Raw genomic sequence first — 20,119 nt, forward strand, 5'->3', positions numbered from 1 at the left:
CACAGTTTTGTTTTCTTCTTTGGAAATACCATGCTAAAAGCAGTGTAATGGAATATTATGGGAGTCCAGGTTTCTCAGTCTTAATGTTCTTATCTAATTCCAGTATTCTTGATGTTTTGCGTTTTCTAGAAGACCATGTCAACAGGAATAGAGAACACAATGAAAATCTAAATGCAGAGATGCAAAACTTAAAACAGAAGTTTATTCTTGAACAACAGGAACGTGAAAAGCTTCAACAAAAAGAATTACAAATTGATTCACTTCTGCAACAAGAGAAAGTAATTTACCACCATATTTTTTTAAACTGTTCATTTTGTGTCATACATTTCCCTATGTCTCTGAACACCTTTAAATTGTGTATATCCTTTGATCTACCAATTCTATCTTTAGAGTCTTATCCTGAGGGCATAATCATGGATATGCTGAGGATTTAGCTACGTATTTTCACTACATGTTCACCCTAGGGTTATGAATAATGTGGGAAAATGACAACAGATACAGCAAAATAGGGAATTTTATAAAAATTTTCTGGCTCATTCTTGTGTTGTTTAGGCTATATAAACATTTACACTTACCTTGTAAAAGACTGTCTAATTACAGAAGAAACAAAACAATTTTTAAAATCCAGATTATTTATAGAACATTTTACATATCAGTGAGAAGAAAGAAAGTCCACTGAAAAATTATGGGCATAGGATAGAAACAGAGAAGGAGAAGTTCTGTCCTGTAAATAGAGAAAGATACTCCACCTTAGTAGTAACCAAGGAAGTAGAAATAATATTTTTTTCACTTACAAAATTGGCACAAATTAAAACATTTGATAATACAAAATACTGGTGAGAGTTAAGCCAACAGGTACTTACATGCACTGATGTGAAATATTATAGTGTTGGACAACCTACAACAGCTAAAGGAATTGAGTAGATCTGTATACACTGACCTGGAAAGATTTCAGCAACAGAGTATATATCATTTATATCCCTCCCCAAATGTGTATATATATATATAAGTGTAAAGAAAAATACCAGAAGGCATATATATTCCAAACTAGTAGCTATCTCTGCAATGGGAAAACTAAAATTAGGGGGGGAGGTCGTCAAAGATAATATTAACATCATTTGTAATGTTAGAATTATTTCACAATGGTGATGTATTTGTATATTGTATAGCTTAAAAAATAATTTTATATAATATGGAAATCACATACTTTTTACATAATGTGTGAAAAATTATGTTAATGTCAAAGCCAGTTGTAAAACAGATATATATATATAAAATATAATTTTAGTTTAAGAAGTTTCTGCATGTGCGTTGCATAGAAAAAAGCCTAAGATGATATTTGCCACAATGTTAACAAGGTATAGGAAATAATCTATGAAAACAAATATGCTATTTCTATATTGTTTTAAGTTTCCTTGAATCTGTTGAATTTAGGTTTCATCCTTCTTTATCTGTACTTTTTTTTGTCTCCTAGTACAACCTCACAATGCCATTCCAAATTATTTTGGTGGTTTTCTGTTTGGATATAGGAATTATCTTCGAGTCTTCATCAGAAGCTCTGTTCTTTTCAAGAGGAAATGGTTAAAGAGAAGAATCTGTTTGAGGAAGAATTAAAGCAAGCACTGGATGAGCTTGATAAATTACAGCAAAAGGAGGAACAAGCTGAAAGGCTGGTCAAGCAATTGGAAGAGGAAGCAAAATCTAGAGCTGAAGAATTAAAACTCCTAGAAGAAAAGCTGAAAGGGTTTGTATTAATAGGATCTCATGTTTATATATGACTTCAGATGTATTTATTTTGAGTACTCTTTGTAGTATTCTCTTATCAATCATGTGAGCGTGTTAGGTTGGAACTATTTTATAATTAAGTAGTAATTATTAATTATTTTACAATTAAGTAGTAGACACAGAATGTGAACACAAAACGTACATGCAAACAAGTAAGACAGCCCCCTCTTTTAAGTTAAAAGTTAAAGCTTTTGCCCCCTTTTTTTAAGGCCAAAGAGAGTTTTAATAAACAAATGACAAAAGTTTTACACTTCTTTACTACTCTGATAATTTCTGAAATTTATTGAACATCAGCATTAGAACAATAATGAACTCAGGGCTGGATGTGGTGGCTCATGCCTGCAATTCCCATACTTTGGGATGCCAAGGTGAGACGACTGCTTGAGCTCAGGAGTTTGAGACCAGCCTGTGCAATATAGTGAGACCTCGTCTCTACTAAAAATTAAAAAAAAAACTAGCTGGGCAGGGTGGTGTGTGCCTGTAGTCCCAGCTACTTAGAAAGTTGTGGGAGGAGAATCACTTGAGCCCAGGAGATTAAGGCTGCAGTTAGCCGTGATCACGTCACTGCACTCTAGCCTGAGCAACAGAGCGAGACTCTGTCTCAAAAACAAACAAAACACAATAATGAACTTGGGGGAAAAAAATAAAGAATCCCTCCCATTAATAAATAGCATTCCCATTTTTGTCTATGCACTTACATAGTGTAAGTTATACCTTTAATTACATTTTTCAGGGAGCACAAACACTTCAGAAATAGCAATCGAAATGCAAAGCAGGCTGGCACAATGGCACATGCCTAAAGTCCCAGCTACTCAGGAGGCTGAGATGGGAGGATCTTTAGAGCCCAGGAGTTTGAGGCTGTAATGCTCAATGATTATACCTGTTAATAGCCATGGCACTCTAGCCTGGGCAACGTAGCACAGGATGCCACCTCAATCAATAACTGATAAAAAGCAAATGAGAAAAAATAATTATAACTGGGAAACATTCAAAAGTAAGAAATCTCTTATTTACAGTAGAAAGACTGAAATCTTGGCTGGGTGCGGTGGCTCACACCTGTAATCCCACCACTTTGGGAGGCCAAGGCAGCGAGATCACAAGGTCAGGAGTTCGAGACCAGCCTGGCCAACATGGTGAAACCCCATCTCTACTAAAAATATATAGTAAACTAGCCTGGCATCGTGGCGCACGCCTGTAATCCCAGCTATTCAGGAGGCTGAGGCAGGAGAATTGCTTGAACCCAGGAGGCAGAGGTTGTGGTGAGCTGACATCGTACCACTGCACTCCAGCCTGGGCGACAGAGGGAGACTGTGTCCCAAAAACAAAAGAAAAACTGAAATCTCACTTTTTTCCTGAACTCTAGTTCCTTACAATTTCTGCCACATTATGTTTCCTTCTCCCATACACTTATTTATTTCATTTTGTTTTGTTTTGTCCATAGTAATTGCTAATTTTTTATTTATTAAGAGAAACTATTCCTTAGCCTACATATTCATATTTCATAGTTCAGGAACACAGGTTAGTGACAAACACTACTACATTTATTTAAATTAAAAGTCTGGTTTGATTCTTGAGTTCAAATTGCAAATATTTAAATCCTTGGGATCTGATCATTAAAACACTTGTTGTCAAAGGACTGTGGGCTAGATATGAGTTTGTATTATTGTAATATATCTCACACCTGTGTATCTGTCTCAGTGGATACTTTTGTTATTAATCTTTTCTGTTTTCTTATGATTAGTGATGCAAATGAACAGCAAGGTTTTTCATATCCCTGCTTTTGGGGGAACAATACAAAATTGTAATTAGGGGTGTTGTTCTATACTACAGCCAATCTCAGGGAACAGGAATCTTGGGAAAATAAGATAATGTCATTTTCAGAGAGGAAAGAAAATTGAGATAATTTTTTATTCCAACTCAACAAACTGTGGTCCAATGGTCAAGAGATAAGGATTTTTATTACTAATTCTGTTAGCTAGCTGGTTGATTCTGAGCAAAACAATCTTAGTTTCTTTCATTTTCTACTTCATTAGATATAAAAGAGTTTTATTAGATGGTCTCTAAGATCCCTTCTAGCCTGGAAATTTCAAGCTTAAGAGAAAAACCAACTAAGAATTGAAAATAATTCCTCTAGGGGACAGGGAAGAAAATATTTTTATTATAAACTCTTTAGTCATATTTGATTGCTCTTGCTGTGGTGTGTATATTTTTGAAATCCGACACTTGTTACAGAATGAATTTGATCAGCTATTTTTCTTATCTCAGTGTCCAACTTAGTCTATAAGTACACAATGCTTATTTACAATTTTTAGTTCTGTATATTCTTTAAAAGATCTCTCATAAGCTCATATGCATATCTAAAAATTTTATCACCACTTTGGAAATATATTATTTCCAAAATATCCGTGAGATTTAATAGCATATGTTTATAAAAATGACTTAAAACCCATTCTGTCTATGCAAAATAATCAATTAAAGAAGTTATTAAGTCTTTCAGTAATAGAGTATCATGTGGGTTATTCATATAATCAGAATAAATCCACAGAGTCTTGTAACTCTTTCTGTAATTTAAAATGAAGTGGCTTTAGTTGTTCATGGTATTTCTCAAGTATCTAAATGGAGAGAATGAAACTTTATTCAATCCAGATGTTTTTTAACTGGTAATCTTTTGCAGTCTTTAGTCCTGGCTAGTATCTTAAGATTTGGTTTTATAGTCTTTTATATCCTACTACCTTCTTCACCCAAATTTTTAAAGTAAAATAAGCAGGAAAGATAAGTTGAAGCTAGTAGAAAAATGCATAAAAAACATGCTTTCAAGGTAAGTCATAAATTAGGATCTGAGCTATTTAGCAGGTAATGCAGTGGTGAAGATATGAGCTATATGATTCACAGTTTCAAAGGTAAATACTATTTTCTTTCTTAGGGTAGTAATTGTAGGTGGCATTTTATCTTTCAATTATTTCTTTTTCTTAGGAAGGAGGCTGAACTGGAGAAAAGTAGTGCTGCTCATACCCAGGCCACCCTGCTTTTGCAGGAAAAGTATAACAGTACGGTGCAAAGCCTTGAAGATGTTACTGCTCAATTTGAAAGGTATTTTTCTTGGGAGCCTGCACTCTTAAATATGATGTGTGCAGAAAGGGGTGTTTACCCAGGGAAATATGTGAGCAAAGCAGTCACACAAAGGATGATTCGTATTAGTTTAAATTCCATAATCACCAACCGTAAGTGGGCATTTAGCATTATCTGGTAATCTTATTATATTTATATAATTCCCCTTTATAATTTATAGAAATTCCCCTTTCTCACCATCCACTTCAACTTTTATGCGCTGAGCCAGGTGCGGCAGCATATGCCTGTAGTCCTAGCCACTGCATAAGCTGAGGTGGGAGGATCAAGTCATGCACTTAGAAGCATTTGGTGCTTCTGCCCTACTCTCTTGATGTTATCATTTTCATAAAGAATTCAGAAGTTTTTATCTCTTGCTAAACCTATAAAGAGACCCACATTTATACTCATCCTATCTTCCCACCTATTGCAGATGAAATGTCCTAGTCTTTTAATCTTCAGTGACCTCATTCTATCATTTTGTTTTCTCATAATTTGAAACCTTTTTACTGGAATTTTTCCAATCCATATTAAAACATGTTAATGTACATCTGTCTGTAAAATATATTAGTTAGCTGGCCACTGTGGCTCATACCAGTAATCCCAGTGCTTTGGGAGACCAAGGCAGGAGGATTGCTTGAGGTCAGGAGTTTGAGACCAGCCTGGGCAATAGAGTAAGACCTTGTTTCTACAAAAAAAAATATTAAGAATTAGCCAGGCATTGTGGCACATGCTACTTGGGAGGCTGAGGGCAGGAGGATCACCTGAGCCCAGGAGTTCCAGGCTGCACTGAGCTAAGATCACACCACTGCACTCCAGCCTCGGTGACAGAGCAAGACTGTCTCAAAAACAAACGAAAAATAACTAAAATACATAAATTGTTTTAAATACTTCTCTGACCCTAACTTCCTTTTGTAGCTGTCTAACACCACCAGTCATTCCCTTCTTAACCCCAAATTCTACTCCTTTTCAGTCCTTTTCCTTCTCCTCCTTTTTCTTCTCTTGACAGAGAAGATTGTCTCTATATCCACTTCCTCACCTCCCATGCCTTCTACTTATTTTCTCCTTAAATAAAAAGTTTATTTTGGGTGGAACTACAAATTACAAAGGCCAATATAATGAATACCTATATATTAATGTTAACATTTTTATTTATCACATTTACTTTAGCTCATTTTGGGGGAGAGTTTCCTTTCTTTTATTTAATAAATACAAAAGAATGCATAACATGTACATAAACTGTAGAGCTTGAAGATAAAACTGACATGCATGAACCTATAAAAGACAACCAGTAAGCCAAAAGATTTTCAACAACCTAGTATCCATCTGTAAGTTCCTCTGCCATCCCATGAAAATGGGACAGATAACACTGTCCTGAAGTCTACATTAATTATTTCCTTGCTTTTTTCCCTGTGTATTATAATTTTATGACACGTATATCCATACAAATAATGCATTATGTAATTTTCCTTCTCCTTGAACTTTACCAAAAAATGTCATCATAGTATATGCCGTTTCCTGGGACTTATTTTTTCATTCTGCATTATGTGTGTTTTCAGGATTGAATTGTGTTGTCTGAGGCTACGGTTTGTTGATAGTCACTGCTATGAGTATTTTATTGTATGAATATACCACAACTTATTTATTCATTCTTTGGACTTTGAGTTGTTTCCCATTTGGTTAGTTATTATTAGTTATTTGGTGACTATAAGAATACATGTATGTAAGAATTTCTCTAAAGCCAAAGCTATATGAATGTTCAACTCTGAAACTTAATATCAAATCACTTTCCAATGTGGGAGTAAGAATCTACACTCCCACTAGTGTTGTATAAGTTTCCATTTATCTTCTTTGCCAAAGCTTGTTAGACTTCTTAAACTTTGCCAGTGTACTTAGTGTAAAATGGCTTCTTATTGTGGATAATTCATCTTTCCTTTTCCATAAAATGCTTGTTTATGACTTTTGTTTATTTGTCTATAGGGTTATCATCTTTTCCTCATTGATTTGTAGAGGTTTTCTTTATCAGCCATATGGGTTACAGGTATCTTCTGCCAGTTTAGCTTATTTTTTTATTTTCTTTTTGGTTTCTTCTGATGAGTGGAAATTCTTGATTTCAATATGGTTAAAATATTTATCTGTATGTGGGTACTTTTGCTTCTCACTTAAGAACTTCTTTCTATCTCAAGGTGTAAAGATATTCAACCAGTTTTCTTCTAAAAGTCTTAAAATTTCACTTTCCATTTTTCCACCTAGAACTGATTTCTGTTTGTGTAGCAATACAGGGATCAAATTCATTTTTTGTTTTCCCTATGGACAACCAATTGCCTAGTTTAATTTAATTCATTAAATTGTACCTTGTTTCCCCAGTGATCTGTTCCCACATGTGATACATTATGACAGACACATAGATAAATAATTTATAAGTGTATATGTTTTATTTATAATTTTTATTGTACCAGAACATATAAATTATATAAATATATGTAAATTATATATATATATTTATTGCTAATATCAATCCTGTAAAGGAATTTCCCTTCTCGTTAGTTTGAAGAATAGTGCTTCAGGAGGTTTTTATCTATTCTGTGATTTCACTCACTATCCATATACTCGTGGCATTAAAATTTATTTCATCAAACCAGACCTTTCTTTACAGCTCCATATTCACATATCCAGTTACCCACTTGACATCTTCAAGTAGATATCACACTGTCTTTTAATATTAACCTGTCCAAACCAACTGTTGATCCTTCCATTGCTTTCTACCCCTAGTCTCATTGTTTTTATTGTAATCAGTGACATCATCTTCCCAGCTTTTCATTCTATAAATCTTAGAGTCATCCTTCTTCATTCTCTCTTCCTTACCCCCAATATTCAATCTATCTCTTGAATTTTTCTACTCTGCTTCCAAAAGAGATCTTGTGTCTTTCCATTGCCAGCTCCTTAGTCTAAGCCTCCTTTATCACTCACCTGGGCTGATAAATAATTGTTTTCGAGTTGATCCTTCAATTTTCCATTCTTTCCCATGCCCTAATCCATCTTCCTCATAGCTCTAGAGTGAGCTACACATTTAATTAAACACCTTTTTATTTTATTTATTTGTTTATATATTTTGAGTCGGAGTTTCGCTCTTGTTGCCCAGGCTGGAGTGCAATAGCACTATCTCAGGTCACTGCAACCTCCCCCTCCCAGGTTCAAGTGATTCTCCTGCCTCAGCCTCCTGAGTAGCTGAGATTACAGGTGTCCACCCCCACGCTTGGCTAATTTTTTGTGTTTTTAGTAGTGACGGGGTTTCACCATGTTGGTCATGCTGGTCTCGAACTCCTGACCTCAGGTGATCCACCCGTCTCGGCCTCCCAGAGTGCTGGGATTACAGGCATGAGCCACCACGCCCAGCCTACTTGGACGCCTTTAATGGTTCCCGTCTGTCCCCCAGGTAAGCCCACTGTGCCCTGCGGTGATGACCCTCATGCCACCAGCTTCTGCTCCAGCCTTTCTTACTCATTAGGCTCTAGTCTCACTTCTTATTTTTTGAATTGTGAGTAATTTTCATGCTTGGTAGTTGATTTCTTTTCCATCTCTGTATGCATACCTCCTGCACTTGATTTTTTTTTCTTTGAATACACAGCAGATGCCATGTAAACTCATTAGTACTTGCCTCAGAACACTGAATTCTTACCTGTGTTAAATGCATGAATACATTAAAAACTTTTTAGTTTTACTTAGAAGTATATAAAGTGTAAACTGATCAGTTATGATTGTCATACGCAATAGTTAGAAAACTACTTTGACTTTTTTTTCTTTTTAATAAGCTATAAAGCGTTAACAGCCAGTGAGATAGAAGATCTTAAGCTGGAGAACTCATCATTACAGGAAAAAGTGGCCAAGGCTGGAAAAAATGCAGAGGATGTTCAGCATCAGATTTTGGCAACTGAGAGCTCAAATCAAGAATATGTAAGGTATATAGAGCAAATAATGGCCTTAGAACCATTAAGACAATTTAATGTTGAAAGCCAGCTAGTAACTGTCCCTTGGCTTGCTTTTGGCCATCTTATATTGCAAATTAAGAATTTACTCAGTTAAAAAATGACACTTCTTGAAGAGTTCCTTGAGGTTTAAAAAAAAAAAAAGGAAAAAGTAATGAAAGTGGCTATAAAATGTTTAGTGACCTCTTCTCTCTCAAACCAAAGGATGCTTCTAGATCTGCAGACCAAGTCAGCACTAAAAGAAACAGAAATTAAAGAAATCACAGTTTCTTTTCTTCAAAAAATAACTGATTTGCAGAACCAACTCAAGCAACAGGAGGAAGACTTTAGAAAACAGCTGGAAGTTGAAGAAGGAAGGTAATCTGTGATTAGAACCTGAGTGCCATGTTAACTCAGTTACGATGTTATTTTTTAAATATGTTTTTCTCAATTTAATTCTTCCATGCAGAAAAGCTGAAAAAGAAAATACAACAGCAGAATTAACTGAAGAAATTAACAAGTGGCGTCTCCTCTATGAAGAACTATATAATAAAACAAAACCTTTTCAGGTTTGTCAGTTAGGAGTAAACTTACTTGTGTTTATTTTAGGGACTCACTTTGTTCCCTATTATAGTGAGGACAGTGACTCAGGTTTTCTGCAAGATCATTTTGCTCTGCACTTACAGTGCCAATTTAGCTCACTATTAAAGGTTTATACATTTTATTAAATTATGCATAATTTTTTCCCACATTATTGAAATATAATTGACAAATTTAATTGACATAATTTTTTCAATGGACCCTTTATGGTTTAAAAAAAATTTTGTAATGTGGAACTTAAAAGTTTGGCTCAGAGGGCTTGCCTGGTATGAGCTTTTGATAATTAACCTATTTTAATTTGTGATGACTTATTGCAAATACTCATCGTTTCTCAATATACTGATCTTTTAAAAGAAAAAAGAATAAATGCTGATTTTGGAACTTAGAAGTACAGTATTGGTTATAATGTGGTAATCTAACTGATACAGATAAAACTGGCCAGCTGGCTTTTTTACCTTGTTTCTTTTCCTCTGTTTTAATGATCTTTAAAATGAAAAATACAAAGTTTAAAAGATTTTCGTAGAGAATCTATGGAGAGCCCTGAGAATATGTGAACATACCTTGTTTTCATTTGTGTTTTTAATTTTCTTTAGTGTTTATGGTTTATATGAAACTAGTAAGATCAAACTGTTTTAAGTCTTAACTTTATTTAAAAAATCTTTTTCAGCTACAACTAGATGCTTTTGAAGCAGAAAAACAGGCATTGTTGAATGAACATGGTGCAGCTCAGGAACAGCTAAATAAAATAAGAGATTCATATGCTAAATTATTGGGTCATCAGAATTTGAAACAAAAAATCAAGCATGTTGTGAAGTTGAAAGATGAAAATAGCCAACTCAAATTGGTTTGTAAAATGACTTTTCATTTTATTAAAGATATTGGAGTGGGGGTTATTCTAACTATAATACTTAAATAAAATGAATATCTTTGGTATCAGAAAAAAATAACAGTTTTTAGAGGAAAATTGAGCTGTGATTTAGTGGATTTATTTTAGAGTGTTGACCAGATGGGCATTCAATGTTCTAAAGTTTTCTAGCTACCTTCTTAATATATTGAAAATTACTTGAGTAATTGGATGAATTCATTAAGCTTTACATATCTATTTCCATTTGCAAAACTGCAAACTCGTTGATGTAAAACCATAAAGAGAAGCAGTGTTCAAAAATATTTGGGCATTTAATTTTTTTAACATATGTATTGAGATATAATTGACAACCCATACAATCCACCCATTGAAAGTGGACAATTCAGTGTTTTTTAGTATACTCACAGATTTGTGCAACCATCACCATAGTCAATTTTAGGACATTTTCATCACCTCAAAATGAAACCTTGTTATCCTTTTCCTAACACTCTCCTATCTCCTCACCCCACCCCACCCTTCAGCCCTAAGAAACCACTAATCTACTTTCTGTCTCTGTTGATTTCCCTATTGTGGACCTGGCATATTCATGGATTCAAATAATATGTGGCCTTTTGTTACTGGCTTCTTTCAGTCAATTAGCATAATATTTTCAAGATTCACCTGTGTTGTAGCATGGAGAGTATTTTTTTTATAGCCTAATAATTCATTATGTGGGTATACCACATTTTATTTATTCGTTTGTCAGTTGATAAACACTTGTTTGCACATTTTTGGCTATTATGAATAATGCTACCATAAACATTCATGTACAAGTTTTTGTATGGACATTTGTTTTTATTTCCCTGGGAAATAATAGGAGGGAAATTGCCAGATCATTTGATAACTCTACATTTAATCATTTCAGGAAGTATCAGACTACATTCAGATGAGATCGGGTGCGTTCAGGGTGGTATGGCCATAGAAAGGTCAGGCTGTATTCAAAAGTGGCTCATACCAATCTATATTCTACAGGCAGTGTACGAGGGTTCCAATTTCTCCACATTCTTACCAACATTTGTTATTATCTGTCTTCTTTATCCTAGCCATTGTAGTGGGTATGAAGTGGTATCTCATTAACTTAACTTGCATTTTCTTAATTGGTGATGATGTTGGTCATCTTTTCATGTGCTTACTGGCCATTTGTATATCTTCATGAAAGAAATGTCTGTTTATACTCTGCTCATTTTTAAATTGGATTATTAGTCTTTTTATTATTGTGAGAATTCTTCATCTATTCTGGACACAAGTCTCTTACGTATTATTTGCAAATATCTTCTCCCATTCTGTGCATTGTCTTTTCACTTTCTTGATGATGTCCTTTGACCCAAAAAACTTTTATGACGTCCAGTGTGTCTATTTTTTTGTTTGTTCGTTCCTTGCTATCTATCTCCTCTGCCAAATTCAAGGTCAGGAAGATTTACCCCTGTGTTTTCTTCTAAGAGGTTTATAGTTTTAGCTCTTACATTTAGATTATTGATTGATTTTGAGTTAATTTTTGTATGTGGTGTGAGGTAAGGGTCCAGCTTCATTCTTTAGCATGTGGACATGCAATAGTCCCCACACTATTTTTTAAAGAGAATATTCTTGCCTCCAGTTAATGGAGTTAGCATCCAATTAAAAAATCATTTAGACTGTACATGTATGGATTTATTTCTAGACTCTCAACTGTCTTCCATTGATCTATACATCTATCCTTGTGCCAGCACACTGTCTTGATTACTGTTGTTTTGTAGTAAGTTTTGAAATCAGGAAGCGTGAGTCCTCTTTGTATTTTTCAATATGGTTTTGTCTATTCTGGACCTCTTGCAATTCTATATTAATTTTGGAGTCAGTTTTTCTACAAAGAAACCAGCTGGGATTCTGATGGGAATTGCATTGAATCTGTAGATCAGTTTGGGACATATTATCTTCACTAGGTTAAGTCTTCTAATATATGAATATGGGATATTTTTCCAATTATTTAGATCTCATTTAATTTCTTTCAACAATGTTTTATAGTTTTCAGAGTATAAGTTTTCCACTTCTTTTGTTAAATTTATTACTATTTTATTCTTTTTGATGTTTTGTAAATGAAATTGTTAATTTCATTTTTGGATTGTTCATTGCCAGTGTATAGAAATACAATTGATTTTAATATATTTATCTTGTATCCTGCACCCTTGCTAAACTCATTTTAGTTCTAATACTTTTTTAGTGGATTCCTTAGGATGTTTTTATAGATCATGTCTTTTGCAAATAGAGATAGTTTTACTTATTTTCCAATCTGGATGCCTTTTATTTCTTTTTCTTGTCGAATATCTCTGGCTAAAACCTGTAGTATAATACAGTGTTGAATTTAGAAGTAATGAAAATGGACGGACAGCCTTGCTTTGTTCCTGATCTAGGGGGAAAGCATTAAGTCTTTCTCCATGATGTATGATGTTACCTGTATGATGTATATAGCGTGACATTATTAGATGTTGATTTGTCGGCCAGCCGAGGTGGCTTACGCCTGTAATCCCAGCACTCTGGGAGGCCAAGGCAGGTGGATCACCTGAGGTCAGGAGTTTGAGACCAGCCTGGCCAACATGGTGAAACCTCGTCTCTACTAAAAATACAAAAGTTAGCTAGGTGTGGCGGCGGGCGCCTGTAATCCCAGCTACTTGGGTAGGAGAATCGCTTGAACCCAGAAGACAGAGGTTGCAGTGAACCGAGATGGAGCCATTGAGCCTGGGAGACAACAGCGAAACAATCTAAAAAAAACAAAGATGTCGATTTGTCATAGATGCTCTTTATCAAGTTGAAGAATTTCCCTTCTGTTTCCTAGTTTGTTGAGCATTTTTATATGAAAGGGTAATGAATTCTATCAAGTGCTTCTTCTATTTCTATTGAGATTATCATGTAATTTTTTTATTCTGTTGATATGATGTATTTTATTAATTGATTTTTAGATGTTAATCTAACCTTCTGAGATAAATCTCACTTGGTTATGGCATATAATTATTTTTATATGTTGCTGAGGGGTTTTTTTCAGCCATATTCCTAAGAGATACTGGTCTGTAGGTTTCTTTGCTTTGTTTTTGTTTTTTTAATGTCTCTGTCTCATTTTGGTATCAGAGTAATGGTGACATCATAAAATGAGTGAGAAATGTTCCCTCTTTTCTATGTGGAATGGTTTTTGAATAATTGGTATTAATTCTTCATTGAATGTGTGGTGGAATTTATTGGTGAAGACATCTGGACCTTGGTTTTTCTTGTGAATATTTTTTGGTTACTAATTCAATATCTTTACTTGATATAGGCTTATTCAGATTATCTCTTTCTTCTTGATTCGGTTTTCTTCTTGAGTAGTTTATGTCTTTCTATAAATGTGCCTAATTTGTTGGTATATAATTGTTCATAGTATTCCTTTATAATCTTTTTTTTTATTTCTGTAAGGTCAGTAGTAATGGCTCCTCTTTATTTCTGATTCTAGTAATTTGAGTCTTTTTTTTTTAAGTTTCTTTCTTTTTTTAAATTTTTAGTGGAGAAAGAACTTTATTTTTTTGTTTGGTTTTTGGGTTTTTTTAGAGACAGGATCTCACTCTGTCACCAGGCTGGAGTGCAGTGATGCAATCACGGCTCACTGCAGCCTCAACCTCCCTGGGCTCAGGTGATCCTCCCACCTCAGCCTCCCAAGTAGCTGGGACTACAGGTGTGTGCCGCCACACCCGGCTAATTTTTCTACTTTTTGTAGAGTCAAGAGTTTTGCCATGTTGCCCAGGCTGGTCTGGAGCTCCTGGGCTCAAGGAATCTACCAGCTTTGGCCTCAAAATGCTGGGATTATAGGCTTGAGCCACTGCACCTGGCCAAGAACTTTTCTTTTTTATAATTTCATCTTTTATTTTAGATGTGGGGGTACATATGCAGATTTGTTACATGGGTGCATTGCATGATACTGAGGTAGGGTATGACAGGTCCTGTCAGCCAGGCAGTAAGGATAGTACTCAATAGGTGGTTTTTCAGCCCTTGTTTAATGGCTGAAAAATCCAACATCCGATTACTCTCAGACATTTTTTCTCCTTTTGTCCAAATGTATAGGTTATACTTTTCTGTTTTTTGGCATGCCTTGTAATTTTTCATTGGAAAGTAAATTTTTAGATCATATATTGTAGCATTTCTGGGTACAGCTCCCCCTCCTTTTGGGGCTTTTTATTTGCTTGTTTGCTTAATGAGTGGCTCAATTATTTTAGTGAAACCTATCCCACTACCTCCCCAGACCCCAACAGTATTGTGCCTCTGATGTTGCTGTTCAGGGAGGTACAGTTTTAGGTGTGCCCACAATTACCCTGGGATGACACTTGCTTTGGTAGGGCTGCCTTCCTCTCTTTCCGTGAACACAGTGGCTGTAAACTCCAGTAGATGCTGGCTCCTTGCTTGATTATTTGCAACAGTGCCTTAGGGCATAAATTGCTCTATAAACTAATCCAATCAAATTCTGGCTCCTTTGTAGGGATTGCATATGAGAGCAGTGCTGGATATTTATTCTGACTACAGAAGGGCTCGTCCCAGCTATCATATTCCCTAGTTTTCTCCTGCAAACTAACTAGTCTACTGTTCAGCCTGTATCTTAAATCTCCTCCCAATTCTCTCTCACTATAACCACCACTGTTCTTTAATGGTTCCCCAACCTTTTTGGCACCAGGGACCAGTTTTGTGGAAGGCAGTTTTTCCACAGACCGGATCACCCAGCTTGTGATGGGGTTATGTGGATGGTTTCAGGATTAAAGTGTTCCACCTCAGATCATGAGGCATTAGATTCTCATAAGGAGCATGCAACCTAGATCCCTCACATGTGCATTTCACAGTAGGGTTCACACTGCTGTGAGAATCTAATGCTGCAGCTGATCTGCCAGGAGGGGGAGCTCAGGGGGTAATGCTTAATGCTTCCTGGCTGACCACTTACCTCCTGCTCTGCAGCCGGGTTCCTAACAGGCCTTGGATGGGTATTGGTCTGTAGCCCGGAGGTTGGGGACCCCTGCTTTAGAGCACCCTTAGGCTTCAGCTTCTCCAAGCTCTGTTGCAGGTGAAGTCAGTTCCTTTGAAAAGAAATGAGGAGCTACCTGTTTTATGGCCTACTTGTCTTTTCCGCCCTCCTTTCCCCCTCCCCCGACAATATCCCTGAGTCAGGACTAGAGCTGAAATTGGGGACAATGGCAGTTTTCTCTCTGAGTGACCTCCTCTGCCCTAGGAGCTGAGTTTTCAGTGGACTTGTGGGGAAGAGATGAGGAATAGCCTCAGGCCCTCTTGAGTAACCTCCTGGTGTAGAACCATCCCCCTCATGAGCGAGAGAAAGAGTCATCGGGGCCCAGCATTTTCAACACACTGTGCCCAAGGTGAGCCCCTGTTCCATGAATGGGGCTGAGTGGAGGAAGGGATCCCCCCACCTCACAATTGCATTTGTCCAGGATATAACCGCAGCCACAGGGAGCTGGGGACAAAATGAGAAACTGTGATGTCCTGGTCCTCCTGGGAGGGAAGCTTCTGACTCGGAGTTGGGGGAAAAGAGGGCCCTGTGCTTTTGGCTGTAGCCGTCTGGTGTGGACTTTGCCTTGCTAAGCTGGGAGTGGGAAGAGGGGAAGGAGTTTTGGCTTAAATACTGCAGGCTCTTTTTCACCAAATTTTTGCAGATTTTCTTGAATAGATGTTTCTTCATTTGCTGTTTTTCCCTTAGGTCAATTTTCAGAGGCTTTAACTGGTTAACATTTTATAACTTTTAGTTTCACTAGGGAGCAGGTCAGCAGAACTTTCATGCTGTCATGCCAGAAGTCCATCTCAGCAATTACTTTTGAGTTGAACTTTTATCAGAAAAATAGCTTTGTAGCTGTAGAGGGGCAAGGAGATTTAAAAGACTGTATCTCCTTTGTCACAGCTGTTTCATGTCATTTTGTAATTCAGTCTTAAAGTCTGTGTCTAGTAGTGATTTTTGCTGTTGAGTGTGATAATACATAAACAACTTTGGAATTTGCCCGCAACATTGGTAACACATTTCACTGACATAATCTTTAATAATTGTTTATTACCTATTATTTCTTTTTACCTAGGAAGTATCAAAACTCCGCTGTCAGCTTGCTAAAAAAAAACAAAGTGAGACAAAACTTCAAGAGGAATTGAATAAAGTCCTAGGTATCAAACACTTTGATCCTTCAAAGGCTTTTCATCATGAAAGTAAAGAAAATTTTGCCCTGAAGACCCCATTAAAAGAAGGTAAGACATGAATAAATGTATAAAAGTGCCCTCTTCCTTTGGATTTGCTTTTATAGCATTTAGCAAGTCATCCATTTTATGAACTGTGAAAATTTGTTGACACCTTCTGATAAAAGCAGTTCTTACTGAGATTGTTGTGTACAGTGACTGTTTTTTTCCTCCTTCTATGCTTTCTTTTCTGTATACCTGGATTCTGCCTGTTCTTCAAGGCAAATCTCAAATCTTCCTTGAAGCTTTGCATGACTATTTTGTCCCTGTCCACACACCCCAAATTACTCCCTCTATAATACCCTTAGCATTTTAACCTAAATGTCTCTTAGGTCTTTAATCATTTTCTGATTTGTAGTTTTAGAGAGGTAAATTTCTTATTTCTTGACTGTGAATGTTTGTCTATCACAATAAATTAAAGTTGGTTGAAATGATAAAGAAATCTAAAAATTATCTTACAGAATATATTGCTTCATCTGCCTTAAAGAAGATACAAGGCCTGTTTTTAGTTTATAATGATGGATAAATTCGTTTTAATCTAGATTACTAATCCTTCTTTTCAATAATTCTTCTAGGCAATACAAACTGTTACCGAACTCCTATGGAGTGTCAAGAATCATGGAAGTAAACATCTGAAAAACCTGTTGAAGATTATTTCATTCGTCTTGTTGTTATTGATGTTGCTGTTATTATATTTGACATGGGTATTTTATAATGTTGTATTTAATTTTAACTGCCAATCCTTAAATATGTGAAAGGAACATTTTTTACCAAAGTGTCTTTTGACGTTTTATTTTTTCTTGCAAATACCTCCTCCCTAATGCTCACCTTTATCACCTCATTCTGAACCCTTTCGCTGGCTTTCCAGCTTAGAATGCATCTCATCAACTTAAAAGTCAGTATCATATTATTATCCTCCTGTTCTGAAACCTTAGTTTCAAGAGTCTAAACCCCAGATCCTTCAGCTTGATCCTGGAGGTCTTTTCTAGTCTGAGCTTCTTTAGCTAGGCTAAAACACCTTGGCTTGTTATTGCCTCTACTTTGATTCTGATAATGCTCACTTGATCCTACCTATTATCCTTCTACTTGTCCAGTTCAAATAAGAAATAAGGACAAGCCTAACTTCATAGAAACCTCTCTATTTTTAATCAGTCGTTTAATAATTTACAGGTTCTTAGGCTCCATCCTATTTGTATGAAATTATAATCTGTGGATTGGCCTTTAAGCCTGCATTCTTAACAAACTCTTCAGTTAATTCTTAGATACACTAAAAATCTGAGAAACTCTACATGTAACTATTTCTTCAGAGTTTGTCATATACTGCTTGTCATCTGCATGTCTACTCAGCATTTGATTAACATTTGTGTAATATGAAATAAAATTACACAGTAAGTCATTTAACCAATTAATTTTTCAGCTTGTATTTTATGAAGTTACATTCATGCTTCTGTGTAAGATGTATTTATCATCTCTACCCTACCCACACCACCTTGTCCCCAGAATCACAAAAGATACTGTTTAGAAAGTGGTAAATCTCTCTCTAAAATGCCTGTTTTGCACATATCATTGGTATGATATTTATAAGCTACGTTTTTCATAATGTGTTCTCACTGATGGCCCAACAGGGACTATCAGTCAGAATTGCTTTTCATTATTACTTTATTAGATCTTAATACATGGTTGAATTTTAAAATACAGTTTTTTAAAGTTCAGAAGAAACGTAGAAATTAGAAAAATTGTCTAATAAAATAAAATGGTTTAATGGGCTGGGCCCAGTGGCTCACGCTTATAATCCCAACACTTTGGGAGGCTGAGGCGGGAGGAATTCAAGACCAGCCTGAGCAACATAGTGATACCCCATCTCTAAAAAATATATAAATAAATAATAAAATGCTTCAGGACTTCTACTTTTAGCCAACATGGGGTAACAAGATGAACAACCAGGTGCACTGCCCAAAGTTCTGCCCACTGGGAGGATTTCTCTTTACCACTATCCTTCAGGGATGTCCCAGAGAAGGGCTGGTGTACTGTAGCTATCCACTTTCAGGTGATGCCTACATATCACACAGAACCATCTATAAACTAGGTGCATGTTGTTTCTTCCTGTCAACTCATCATAGGGGACTCTCCATGAGCTTGGGAGAAAAAAGGCAAGGTAGCAGGAACAGGGACCATGGGCATTTGGGTCACTTCTTCATGTAACTTGCTTTTGCCTTCAGGTCCTGCCTGGGCCCAGTCACATACATAACATGTTCTTTGATGATGTACTCCTGCTGTCCACACCCAGCATTATGGCTTGTGGGTCAGATAACACCCAGCTCATGATGGGCAGCTCAGGTCGCATGGTAACTTAATTGACCACGGTAAGCATTCAGTCCCTACTGAAGCCCAGCAGTAGGCCCAGAGCTGTTTCTCAAAAGAGTAGTTATCTGCATAGGATAACAGGTCTTTCTTCAAAATACTAAGGGTCTGCACTGAGATTCATCTATATGGGCCTGCCAAAGGTTCCAACAGCATCTCTATCTGCCACTGACACTTCAAATACCATTGGATCTGCAAATTCATATGTCCCAAGCAACAAAGCAGCTTACACAATAGCCTGGACCTATTGCAGAACCTTTTCCTATTCTGAGTCCTACTCCAAACTGGCAGTCCTACTCCAAACTAGCAGCTTTTCAAGTCACTCAGTAAATGGGCCAGAGTAACAAACTCAAATGAGGAAACGTCTCCAAAATCCAAAGAGGCCTGCCACATGTCATGCCTCTTCTGGTTGTAGGAGGGGGCAGATGCAAAAACTTACCTTAGAAGGGGTATCTCAACATGCCTCATACCACTGGACCCCTAGAAATTTTACTGGGACATGAAAAAGCCTTTGAATTTTTGTTGGATTTACTTCCCACTTCTGACATGCAAATGTCTTACCAATAGGTCTGGAGTAGTTGCTATATCTCACTCATTAGGTCCAGTGAGCATAATGTCATCAATGTAATGGGCCAATGTGATGTGGAAAGAAAAGGCAATCAAGATTCCTGTGAACAAAATTAGGACAGGGCTGGTGAGTTGATATGCCCTGAGGTAGGACATGAAGGTGCATTTCTAGCCTTGCTAGCTAAAAGCAAACTGCTTCTGGTTGGCCTTATAGACAGGGATGGAGAAAAAGGCATTTGTCAGATCATACCAGGTAGCCGCATACCAGGAACCAGGGGTTGTGTTAATTTGCTCAAGCAATACATCTGGTACCGTAGCTGCAATTGGAGTCACCACCTAGTTAAGTTTGTGATAATCCATCTGTCTTCTGCTCAGGCTAAATAGGCGAGTTGAATGGAGATATGGTAGGAATCACCACCCCGCCTTCCTTCAAGTACTTATGGTGGCACTAATCTCTTCAGTCCCTATAGGAATTGAGCATTGCTTTTGGTTTACTATTTTCCTAAGTACAGATAGTTCTAGTGGCTTCTACTTGGCCTTTTCCACCATAATAGCCCTCACTCCATAAGTAAGGAAACCAATGTGTGGATTCTGTCAGCTGCTGACTGTATTCTAATTA

The 20,119-nt window shown here is 36.5% G+C and overlaps 1 protein-coding gene and 1 long non-coding RNA gene across 3 annotated transcripts in view; one reads left to right on the forward strand and one right to left on the reverse strand.

Moving 5' to 3' along the window:
* Window positions 1–17,977, forward strand: part of HMMR (hyaluronan mediated motility receptor) — a 31,421-nt gene extending 13,444 nt beyond the window's left edge. For both annotated transcript variants that reach the window (XM_004042954.4, XM_019027766.3), the window contains exons 10-18: window positions 130–278; window positions 1,530–1,744; window positions 4,759–4,875; window positions 8,703–8,849; window positions 9,081–9,233; window positions 9,325–9,424; window positions 10,123–10,299; window positions 16,422–16,584; window positions 17,148–17,977. In XM_004042954.4, coding sequence (XP_004043002.3) covers window positions 130–278; window positions 1,530–1,744; window positions 4,759–4,875; window positions 8,703–8,849; window positions 9,081–9,233; window positions 9,325–9,424; window positions 10,123–10,299; window positions 16,422–16,584; window positions 17,148–17,200 — 1,274 coding nt within the window. In that variant the 3' untranslated portion in view covers window positions 17,201–17,977. The remainder of the gene's footprint in view (window positions 1–129; window positions 279–1,529; window positions 1,745–4,758; window positions 4,876–8,702; window positions 8,850–9,080; window positions 9,234–9,324; window positions 9,425–10,122; window positions 10,300–16,421; window positions 16,585–17,147) is intronic.
* Window positions 9,212–20,107, reverse strand: LOC109026988 (uncharacterized). Its single transcript, XR_002006086.3, has 4 exons — window positions 19,751–20,107; window positions 19,495–19,601; window positions 15,284–15,416; window positions 9,212–9,329 (listed from the first exon to the last, which is right to left on the reverse strand). It is a non-coding gene; the product is annotated as an uncharacterized lncRNA (long non-coding RNA).
* Between the last annotated feature and the right edge of the window lie 12 nt (window positions 20,108–20,119).

Source organism: Gorilla gorilla, chromosome 4, assembly GCF_029281585.2.
Source record: "Gorilla gorilla gorilla isolate KB3781 chromosome 4, NHGRI_mGorGor1-v2.1_pri, whole genome shotgun sequence".
NCBI classification, from domain to species: domain Eukaryota; kingdom Metazoa; phylum Chordata; class Mammalia; order Primates; family Hominidae; genus Gorilla; species Gorilla gorilla.